The sequence below is a fragment of the Pelophylax lessonae genome (assembly GCF_965119305.1).
Source record: "Pelophylax lessonae genome assembly, chromosome: 5".
NCBI classification, from domain to species: Eukaryota; Metazoa; Chordata; class Amphibia; order Anura; family Ranidae; genus Pelophylax; species Pelophylax lessonae.
The window spans coordinates 54,301,283-54,313,573 of NC_138772.1; the positions used below are offsets into that span (position 1 = coordinate 54,301,283).

Consider the following 12,291-nt stretch of genomic DNA (forward strand, 5'->3'; position numbering starts at 1 on the left):
CTCTTCAACCTCTGCAGCAATGCTGTCAGCGCTCATACATCTATTTCCCAAAGGCAACCTCTGGTTATGACGCTGAGCAGGTGCACTCAACTCCTTTGGTCGACCATAGCGAGGCCTGTTCTGAGTGGAACCTGTCCTGTTAAACCGCTGTATGGTCTTGGCCACCGTGCTGCAGCTTAGTTTCAAGGTCTTGGCAAACTTCTTATAGCCAGCCCATCTTTATGTAGAGCAACAATTCTTTTTTCAGATCCTTAGAGAGTTCTTTGCCATGAGGTACCATGTTGAACTTCCAGTGACCAGTATGAGAGAGTGAGAGCAATAACACCAAATTTAACACACCTGCTCCCCATTCACACCTGAGACCTTGTAACACTAACGAGTCACATGACACAGAGGAGGGAAAATGGCTAATTGGGCCCAATTTGAACATTTTCACTTAGGGGTGTACTCACTTTTGTTGCCAGCGGTTTAGACATTAATGGCTGTGTGTTGAGTTATTTTAAGGGGACAGCAAATTTACATTGTTATACAAGCTGTACACTCACTACTTTACATTGAAGCAAAGTGTAATTTCTTCAGTTTTGTCACATGAAAAGATATAATAAAATATTTACAAAAATGTGAGGAGTGTACTCACTTTTGTGAGATACTGTAAGTTCCTGCAACCTTTGGTTGTGAAGACTCCATATTATCTTATGGATACCACTCAGGTTATTAATTTACTGCAGGGTATAGAATGGAGGGCCAATTACATTTTGGCCACGGCAGACGTGGGCCTCCTTCTATACTATCATTTATCCCTATCATGGTTTAGAAGCTGTCAAATATCAAGGTGGCTCTCTTCCCATGCTTCAGAGGGATTTTTTGAATAATTTGCTGACATTTGCCAGTAGTCACAACTATTTTTGGTTTGGAGGAAGTTTTTATTTACAAAATCGGGGTGTTTTCCTAGCTTAGCCAACTTATTTATGACTTGCTGGGAGAAGGAGGTGATTTGGGATAATCCCCCAGGAGGAACTGCAGCTCTGGAAAAGATACATAGATGACGTGTTCTTGGTTTGGGAAGGTGACCAAGATTCTCTTGTAGCATTTTTTCAATCCTTAAATCAAAACAATAAGGGTATTTCCTTGCAGTATGAGAGGAGCGATTCTCATATACATTTTTTGGATTTAAATGTTCAGGTTCAGGAGGGACAGCTTATTACCACCACGTACTTCAAGGAGACAGATCATAATACTTTTATTCTTCTATCAAGTTGTCATCATAGGTCCTGGTTAAATGCAGTCCCTAAAGGTCAATTTCAATGAATTAGGCGTAACTGCAGGAATATTACGGACTTCCATTAACAAGCCAATACTCTAAGGACCAGATTTTTAGAGAAGGGTTACTCTGCAGATGACATTGACAATACTATTACATCAGTGGCCACCATGGATAGGGAGACTATGCAACGTAAGACTAATGTTACGAATAGAGACCTGATAGATAGCAAATTTGGTTTTTCCATGACTACTAAGTATTCTAACCAGCATTTATCTATTAAACAAATCCTCAAAAAACATTGGGGTATCCTTAAAAATGATAGGGTTTTGAGCCCCATTCTTCCGGATCACCCTGTTGTAATATTCAAAGGGGCTCCAGCTTTATGACATAGGGTGGCACCCAATGTTATCGACCGTCCTAAAACAATTTCTTTCTTCCAGTCCATGTTTTTTTCCTTGCAGAAATGTAGCATTTGCCAAATTAATTCATTTAAAGGTAGGACGTGCTCTACTTTTTAGTCAACACATACACAAACAGTATATGATATAAATGTGTTTATTACATGCACTTCTAAATTTGTCATTTACATGATACAATGTCCCTGCTCTAAATAGTACATTGGACGTACTAAACGGGAGTTACATATACGTCTCTTTGAACATGTTGGTAATATCAAACGTGGGTTCAAGGGACATAACCTGTCCAAACATTATGCTAGTTAAAGAAAAAAATTTAGTAGGCACACAATGTTTTGCTCTAGATAGAGTGGTGCCCCATTGGAGAGGTACCATAATGGTTAGATCTATATCCCAGTTAGAAACTCGGTGGATTTTTGACATGAAATCTTATGTCCCCTTCGGCTTAAACGTCGATTGGGAATGCTTAACTTTTGTTGTATATATTTTTCATTAATTTTATGATATTTTTAATTCATGATGTTTTTAAAATTTTTACGGTATTCCTGCCTTTTGGTTTCTCCCCGGTGTCCATAATTTAAGTATACTTAAAGTATTTTTAATTATATCTTTCACAAAGATTGTTTTTATATACCTTTATGATTGTTTGATTACATTGCGCGGTATATTCTTATTTTGCCACTAGATGGCATTTATATGTATTATTTCCTGCTTTGGGCTATTTGTTTCCTCCCTTCATTAGTTTCTATTAGGAATGGATATTGACCAGCAGTTAAAATGGCGGACTTGTCTTTAAATGCTGTTATGCGGGATGACGAACCGTTTGGACCAACCCCAGAAGACGTTATCTGTGATGAAACGCATAGGGCGGGGTCCACAATGGTGACGTCATCGTGCAATCTGTACCTGATTGGCTGGTTCCTTGCTGAAGCTGAAAGCACAAGGATAAGCCTGCAGGAACGCCACAACTGTCTGTTTACATTCCGATTTATACTTTGGAGTCTGTAAGTGCATCAATCATACCTACTGTTGTAGATAAATATATTTAATAAAATATATTCCTCGCGCCTAGGAGTGCCTAATCAAGTAGGTGATGTGGCTATTAAATATAATGTAATGTATGGATGAGCAGCTGCTATAGGTGCAAAGTGAATATATAAAAAATCCCAAGCTAAATGAGATAATTTAGCGCTTGCTGATATGTGCAGGGGACTGGGAGAGTAAAAATGACAATATAATGTGATCTAAAATTCTCTAAAACTTTAAAAGAGCTGTACCATTAAGACATAAATATCATAGGATTAATTATGTGCCAAAATCAAATCCAAAAATTCACAGTGACAATAAATTGCTGAGTGACATATAAAATAGTTCATAAGTGGTTCAGTGATAAATATTCCAAAAAATGCCAAGAGAAGATGAAAAAGTGCTGGTGCTAAATCTTCCAATGAACCAGGATCTCCAATCATGCAGATATTAGGGTAAGATGTACACTCACCAGATGAGGAGGGTCTCAACTACCTTACGGCAAAGAGACCGATAGCGCTTTAGTGACCCTCCAGGTCAGAATGCTGGCAACTGCTGGGCTCCTGTCCCTCTCCGCTGGGATCCTCCAAACGAGATGTGCGGATTCCACACGGTATCCCCAGGTGTTTTAAGGAAAGAAGGACATGCTCCCAATAGTGCAGTACCATTAAACAAAGTTTATTCAATAAAAAAGTTGACAAAGCCGGTAAAAAATATAAGCAAATCGCTGTGCATAACCCTCTCTTGGATCTCTGTAGCGTGGAGAGCGGTTTGCGTTCCAAACTACTTCCGGGTTTGACGGCGTGTGTTCCACCTGACGTGGGTTTCGTATTGTCACTGTGAATTTTTGGATTTGATTTTGGCACATAATTAATCCTATGATATGTTTTTTTTTTTTTTTTTGATATTTATGTCTTAATGGTACAGCTCTTTTAAAGTTTTAGAGAATTTTAGATCACATTATATTGTAATTTTTACTCTCCCAGTCCCCTGCACATATCAGCAAGCACTATATTATCTCATTTAGCTTGGGATTTTTTATATAATCTTACCTACTATTAACGTTTTATCCTTTATCACACTATGGGAGCGCTTTGTGTTTTTTATTTTTTGGGACTCAACTACATCTTCTGAGCGGTGCCCATCCATTATGACCTGTGAGAGATTGTATCTTGTCATGCTCCATTAAACCACCTATAATCTAGTGGTCTTGTAATCTGGTAAGCAGATTTATGTGCTCACTTTGGGTGTGAAGTAAATATTTTCCAGTCACCCTTTACTATTATACATATCTGCCTCCACCGGTTATTCCTTCCCTGCTAAGACTACTTCTATGGATCCGGCCTTTTACCCACCTCTTTGGACTTTTTAAGTACTGGTTTTTATATGAATGTTTATTTGGTAATATAGCCCTGCACTTTCTGTCTGTAGGTCTATGCAATACCCTAAATTATGGACTTTTTCTCTTGAAGGTCTCTTGAAACATAGCAGTCCTGTGCCCTGTGCCACATAACTGTATATCTACAGTGTGAGATCATCTAAAGCAGGGGTCTACAAACTGTCTAAACAAAGGGGCAGTTTACTAATAAAGCCTCATACCAGTGGTAGGAAAAGTGAACCAAGGACCAAATAAAGGCAAGAAAAGGGCTGCATTCATCACGCAGGCCACCGATTGGAGACCACTAATCTAAAGTACTACTGTGTTTAACTGCAAATTTCACCAGATTTGAAGATGTTGTTACTGTGATGCTCACTGTTCTTGCTGGAGATAAAGTGGGAGTGCAGGTATCTAACTGCTTGAAGTTCCTGCAGCTCTCCTGTTAACACCTGGTCATTTACTCACCAGTCATTAGGGGTAGATCTTATTTAAGGGAGTAAAGTCCTTTTTTTTAACAAGATGGCCACCTCCACAGAAAGACACAGTGCAGAAAAGACATGTTAGGTTAGTAATCGGGGAAAAGATCAGCTGAAAGGTAATTCGAGACAATACTGGTGACCATTCATTTGTCCTCTGCTTGCCTTTTTTTTTAACACACTCAATAATACTAATACAGACTCAATGTAAGGATCATGCAGAGATATAGAACTTTTCAGTGTCTCAGGTTGGTAAATAATTGTATTTAGCAACATTGTCTTTTAATTAGGCAGAAGTTCTTCTTTAAAATAAATGATGTGGCAGTTTCCTTCAAATGATTACCCTTGCGCACACACACACACACTGATAGTTGTGGGTACCAGGCAGGTTTGCGAGAAGCCATAGATCAGACTAAAATGGACTGAGGTTGATATAAATTAATTTAGCATTCCTGTATACACGGTGAAGTATCACATTTTGGACCTCACAGTTTTATTGATTTTGCATTGAGTTTTAGCATGTTGGCTTTTAGTGCAATGTCGTGTAAGTCAGCCATCACCAACACCCTAATTAGCTGTTCGGAAATGGCTGCCGGACTTATATTAGGCTGTCTGACAGTTCTCCAGAGGTTCAACGCATGCAGGACCTTGTCTGGTAGCTGCAGAGATCTGAAACATAAATGGACATTCATTAGTAAGTGTGTGTGGACAGTGCTGAGGTTGTGTTGGTGTTTCTCTAGCAATTAAATGTATTATAACCTGTCTACAAATTATATATTATGTTATGTGTATATACCGTATTTTCCGGTGTATAAGACGACTGGGCGTATAAGACGACCCCCCTAATTTTCAAGTTAAAACATAGGTTTTGGGCTATACTCGCCGTATAAGAATACCCCCCTTTCGAAGCAAGGCAACACCATTGAAAAACCTCAGATTTCTCATAGCTCTCCAAGGTACCCCAAGTACTGTAATACATGAAATCTCTCATAATATCTCCAAGGTACCCTAAGTATAAGTATTACCAGTAGATGTAATCTCAAGACGCTGGCTGTGTGGGAATCCTGTACCGGTATACCGTATGTACCGTAGCTTCGGCTACATACAGTAAACTGCGCTGAGCCAATCACAGTGAGCGATGTATTCTATTATTGATGCAAAGCCTGCTCGGATTGGCAGAGTCAGAGAGGCGGGCTGATGTTACTCCACCAATCCGAGCAGGCTTTGCATTCAATAATAGAATACATCGCTATCCCTGATTGGCTCAGCGCGGTACACTGTATGTAGCCGAAGCTACGGTACATACGGTATACCGGTACAGGATTCCCACACAGCCTTGAGAGATTACATCTACCGGTAATACTTATACTTAGGTTAACTTGGAGATAAGACGACGCCCCATTTTTTGGTGATTTTTTTGAGGTTCAAAAGTAGTCTTATAGTAGTCTTATGCCTCGTTTCCACTGAGTGGTACGGTTCAGTTCAGTACGGTACGGTTCGGTACGGTACACATTGCGTTTCCACTGCCAATAGTACCCTTTCATGATAGGCGTGGTGTAGCAGGAAAGCTGTGATAGAGAATTCTCTGTCAACCAATCAAAGTTCTGCAGAGTGTAGCTCCACCCAGTTGGTACGGTACTAATGTTCTTGGTACCCCAACGAAAGGGTAACAAAAAAGTGGTACGGTACGGTTCGGAATTAGGGTACCATTCATAATGGAAACGGCATAAATAGCGTACCGTACCGAACGGAACCGTACCAGAAAGCTCAGTGGAAAACGGGGCATTATACGCCAGAAAATACAGTGCATGCAAAAAAAAAAATATTGGTTCTAGTTTTGGTGTGTTGTGGTCCTGTCACCAGTAATGTGAATTATCTAAGTCACCAGTCAGTGGTTTTGGCTCTCCTTGTCCAAAGAACATAACTTCACTTCAAAGCCTTCAAAGGTTTTCCTGCACTTAGAGGTCATGGCCCTCATGTTTGTTACAGTGATGACAGATGACATGCAGAAAGAAAACTAAACCAAATTACTAATTTACCATTGAAGAAAGTAGTCTTTAATACAGACAAAGGTCTGGCCAAGTGGAATTAAAGAAACCCTGTCAGGTCTTTAAAACCAGACCTCCCCTGCAAGGAGAGTATAGTCACCACTCTGGCCTACTGTGTCTCCTACCATCCAGTGCTGAGGCCTCCAAAAGCTTCTTTGGCATTAGACACTTCCAGAAGTGTCAGATGCTGGTGTCTGCTGTTATAAGTGGGTTTCTTCCTCAGGACTTAAAAGTCATGTGGGGTCAAAGACAGAAACAATAGTGCACAGTGGGGGGACACAGGCATCCAACATTCCCGCAAGCTCCAAATTCCAAAAGGGGCTTTCAGAGGCTGGCGCTGCAGCACTGGAATGGAGGACAGGTAGAGAAACAGGTGCCAGAGGAGTGCTTGTTTTAAATCTTTAGACCAGCCTTTCTCAACTTTTTCGACACAGGGAACCCTTGAAATAACTTTCCGCTCTCAAGGAACCCCTGCTGAAAATTACTATATCTACAACTCGTGATACATTAGTGTGATGGTCATCGGGAAGAAAGCTCCTTACATTTGTGGACTTTGGGGGGAAAAAATCCTTACAGATGGCTAAAAAGATGAATAGTGTCAGTGGGAACTTATCTGAGAGGCAAAAATTGGTAATAGCTAAAGGAACCCCTAGCAACCTTTGGGGAAACCCTGGTTGAGATACCCTGCTTTAGAGACTTGACAATGGGCTTTTTAAGGCATATTACAGGCATCATTAAAACAAACAGCACAATTCTGAAGACAGGAGAAAAGAGTATGAAGCACTATGTGTTATAATAAGGAACTGTTTTAATACAGAGGTATGAGAAACTGTTTGCAATGGGTATAAAGCACTAAATATAATTTTAGTGTGTAAATGTAATGTAAATTAAGAGGTAAAAGGCATTATGGATAATACAGAGGAATGAGGAAACTTTATGTCATAGAGAGGTATTAGGCACAACATGTGAAAGTCAGTGTGGATGCAAGGCAAATACATTGAAAACCCATATAAAATGCATTTCAAACATTATATCTCTCTACAGGAGAGGAAAGAAGTACATCATATTCTGCACCATAAAGTATAATATTCTGGCCTATGTGGGCACCAAAGCAAAGGGCTTGTTTCTATTTCCTGATGGTGAGGGACTTGCAACTCCATATCACCTGCACTACCTCCACTCCACAATATTTCCCACAGATGTCAGTCCCTGAGGCACAGAAAGTTGAGTAGAGTCAGACTAAAGCCCCGTACACACGTACTGATCGTCGGCCGAACGATCGGCCGTCTTTTGTCCAGGGCTGTCGTGTCTGTTGAAAACTGCAAAAGACTGCACACGAATTTTGTCGGCCAACAACAGCCGACTGCAGAAGTGATGTCATGTGATGGTTAACTTTCCTTGTCTTTTTTCTTTTCTGAGCATGCCCAGTCTTGCTAATCTGCTGTCTGTCGGCCGAAATCTGTACTGACTGGCGAACAATCGGCCGTTCTGGTGTTGGCCAACAAAAATTTTAATACCTGCACGACAGATTCTGTTGGGCCGAAAATGCGCTGTCGGCTGTCGGAAGCATCATACTAACAAGCCTACAATCGGCCGATCAGTCGTCGGCCGAATATTTACGGCCAACAATCGGTACGTGTGTACGGGGCTTTAGAATAAAATAAACTAAAGGTGGTTCCAGTGGGGACACATAATGGATGTCTGGGGTATATTTATGTGCAAAAGTGTATTTCTTGAAATATGAGAAACTCGTTTTTTTTTGAGAAATGCAAAACAGAAAATAAAAGTTATGCAAGAAAAAATTCACTGAAGGGATAGGATAATGTATTAATTAATTTCTTACTTGTTCTTGAATATTGCTTTGACATCTTCACCTCGAAGCTGAAGTTTAGTGCATAGAAATGTAAAATCATCTGTAAAAAGACTGCTTGAAACTATCTTAAAAATCTTCTGCATAATCCTTTCTACAATAAAAAAATATATACGGATATGAAACAGCATCTCCAGGCGACCCATTAAAATCAATTGGTGAACTCCTAGGACTCTTTGACATGGCCGCTCCGTATGTCCATATATCACCCCATCCGTTAGCGGATGATATACGGACATAATGCATGTCAATGAGATTGCGGTTGTCAGCGGATGACCATTAGCAGACATCCGATTTGCGTCCTTTCAGTTCTGTCCCGTTTTTTGGAACAGAACAGAACCCTATTTTTCTTCCGTTTAAAAAACGGAACGGATGCAAAATCGGATGTCAGCGGTGTCATCCGCTGACATCCGCAATCCCCATAGGCATACATTATGTCCGTATATCATCCGCAAACGGATGGGATGATATGCGGACAAGTGTCACCCGTGTCCGTGAAAAAAAAAAAAAAAGTGCCGAAGCGGAGAAAAAAAATGGAGCGACCGTGTGAAAGAGGCCTTAATGTCACTGTAGACATACCACAACCAAGGTAAAAACTGAAACACCATTGAATTTACCTTCATATTTAAGGCTTAAATGAAAAAACAACATTGTGCATTACCTTTAAGTATAATTTATTTGTAAAAAAAACACAAAGTTATACTCACAATTCAACTATAATCAAAGACTCGTAAACTCACCAGGACACCAACTACTTCACGAATGCAGAACACATTCAGTAACCGGACAGGGAGGGTCAATAGCTTACATGTTTCAAGGCTTATACCCTCTTCCTCAGAGCTCTAAATAAGGGGGTATGTCCCTCGAAACACATAAGCTCTTGCTTCTGCCGTAAAGTGTCATCCAGGAATCGGATTGCCACTTACACGTGTCATCAGTTTACTGCACTTTAGCACTGAAGTGTGTAGTTCTATTTGATTGGATCAAATTTACAGATATATAATTGCTCATGAACAGAATTATCAGAATTTTTAAGAGTGCTTTTGAGTAGAACTGCTGTCTCTTTAGAACTGATCGCTCTGTACTGTGTAGCCTTCCTCTCTGAGACTGGAAATTTAGGTGAATTTATAACAATTCAGAAAAATATTTATACTGGTCCGGACACCGGGGACTTGTGCCCTGGCTCTCTTTTTTAGCTCCCCAGGTCTGCAACACACACACTGACATGCAGTAGTCTCTTCCACAGGTTTTATGGCCCACAGCCATGTGGAAACACCTGCATGTTGTAAAGTTCTTTCTTTGAACATACAGATACAGAAGGGCACAGAGCTAAAGTAAGCTCTCCTAGGCCCCTCCTTGAATACCTTGTGATAAAGGACACACGTGAGGAAAACCTAGGAGGTCTCTCTGTAGTTTTACCCTAGGTGGAGGGGCGGGGGTTGGATGCAGAAGAGGGTCTTTGGGTTTGGAATGAGGGACGAATATGATTTGTGTTGGGTAGGGTTTGCTAAAAAGAATGAGGTATTTTGCTTCAAAATATTAGGTTGGGTGTTTGGGGGGTGGATGAGAGGGGGAGACTTCATGCAAGGAGTGGGATTTTTGCTTAGGAGGGCAGAGATTTTTGCTTAGGGGAGTAAGGGAGGGGGGATTATTGCTAGAGGTCATTTTTGCTCTTGGAGAAGGAGGCAGAGTTTTTTTTTCCCGAGGTAGAGATTTTTGCTTGGGAGGGGAGAGAGTTTTCTCTGGAGGAGGGATTTTTACATGCAGAGAGGGGACATTAGCCTGCGGAGAAGGGGGGAATAAAATAATTTGTGTTTGTTGGGTGGTTGAATTGTTGCTGGGGTAATAGCCCTGATCTCTGCACTCTGCAGGTAGGTCTGTATGTTATAAATATTAATAAAGGTACAGCGCCAACATGTGTAAACACAAATGTTGAGAAGATCCAATTCAGTGAAAAGTCCCACAAATGATGATGATACAACCCAAAGGTTGAGAACCAAGAAATCCAGCACCAGGAGATGGGATCAAGGTAGGAGGAAAAAATCACTGCGTGCATCAAATAAAAGGGGTGTCCACTTACCAGAACAAATTGACCTCCGGTTAGGCTAGGTCAAAATAGGCGTATATCCAAAAGTTTCCCCTGAAATGGGCAGATCTCCAGTATGTGATCAAACTAATCGCTGCAGGTAGCGATTCAAAAACTCCACTCAATAGTCAGCCTTAATGCCCCATAAACAGTATATTACTTCACTTCAGGAGCAAATGTCCAAAAAAATTAGGTGGTAGCAAAGCAGCAGCGATCATTTATCTGCACTCTGTCCTCTGTATGGAGAGCTCTGTCTTCAGTCTTCACCATTCATTCATCATTCTCTTATTTCTCTGTCCCTCTTCCCTCCATACATGCAGCATGTCCTTCTATTACACTCTATGTCTGTATGTTAAATATGCCTGACCCCTGCACTCTGAATTGTGTTTTAGGAAACACTGGGTACTGTACACTTGGGGCACAACATACAGAGTCCAGTGGTCCGAGAAGTATGCAATGTACAGCACAACATACAAAGTGCAATGGTCAGGAATATGCCATATACAATGTATATTACATACTCCTGACCACCAGTCTCTTTATACTGTGCTGTGTGTTGTATACTTAGGGGTCCATATTGGGGTCCATACTATTGCTTTAAACAAAACAAAATAAGACGACTACACATTTATAAAACACATATTTACAATTGCAAATTTAGAAATGTGAATTGCACTCCTCTGTCTATGGGAGTTCTCAGTTTTCTGTGAATGTTGGATATGTGAACTAAAAGATTCCTATATCTTGGGGACTTTATTGTTGAGATAAGTTAAATACGCATTTTTTTTCCAGTGGAAAAAAAAAATGGGCAGTCTTTACTACATGATGTTCTTGTGGCCCCTATAGTCATGTTTTTGCTCACCTTCCCTGATGTCAATAGCCTGTAAGTAGCACCCGATAGGGTGGAGCTGTCTCCCTTCACACACAAGACGTGGAGGTCTCATCATTGGATTTTTATCAAGATCAATTGTATGCAGTTTCTTCAGGCGGTGGATGTCTCCTGGCAATGAAGTTAGCTTGTTACCTATAAAAGATTATTTATTTATATTGTCATATCTGCACTGTAATTTGGAAACAGAAGCTGAAGATGCCAATAAGAACAGCTTTGCAGTGCAGTGTTACAATATTATTATACCCACACATGGCAGAAGTGCTTCTCTGTGATCAGTACCCCCCAACGTCCAACCCAAGCACTTACACGCATCTGCAAATTTAAGAGTAAGGGGTGTGCTATGAAATATATATTAAATATAATAATTAAGAGCAAAAAATAACTTTTATTATTATTATGTATTAAAAAAAATATATATATACATATATATATATATATATATATATATATATATATATATATATATATATATATATAACATTTATTATTATTTAATAAATATGCACATTTATGATCAATTAAAGTGTATATATTCCCTAATAATATACACCTATTTTTTGTTCCATTTTGGTCTAATGAACAAAATATTTACCCACCAAATAATTGGTGGTTAAACAGATCGCTGAAAGTGTTTTTCATATCTACTCAAAGTGCTCAAAATAAATTTAGTAAGATGATTTAGTAACCTATATCAAATATATTATTAATATTCCAATTTTATTATTAATATTAATAATAATACATTAAATACATTTAGTAACCTAAATAACATGTATCATTGTTATAAAATTAAATGTATTATTATTATTAATAATAATAATAATAATTATTATTA

The 12,291-nt window shown here is 39.5% G+C and overlaps 1 protein-coding gene across 1 annotated transcript in view; it reads right to left on the bottom strand.

The window, feature by feature from the left end:
- Positions 1-4,992: 4,992 nt before the first annotated feature.
- The window catches only part of LRRD1 (leucine rich repeats and death domain containing 1), a gene marked incomplete at its 5' end in the record, with an annotated part of 28,848 nt that continues 21,549 nt past the window's right edge, over positions 4,993-12,291 (bottom strand). The window contains 3 exons of the mRNA XM_082257804.1: positions 4,993-5,229; positions 8,452-8,572; positions 11,427-11,588. Of these exons, the coding sequence (XP_082113930.1) occupies positions 5,046-5,229; positions 8,452-8,572; positions 11,427-11,588 (467 nt within the window). The 3' untranslated portion in view covers positions 4,993-5,045. The remainder of the gene's footprint in view (positions 5,230-8,451; positions 8,573-11,426; positions 11,589-12,291) is intronic.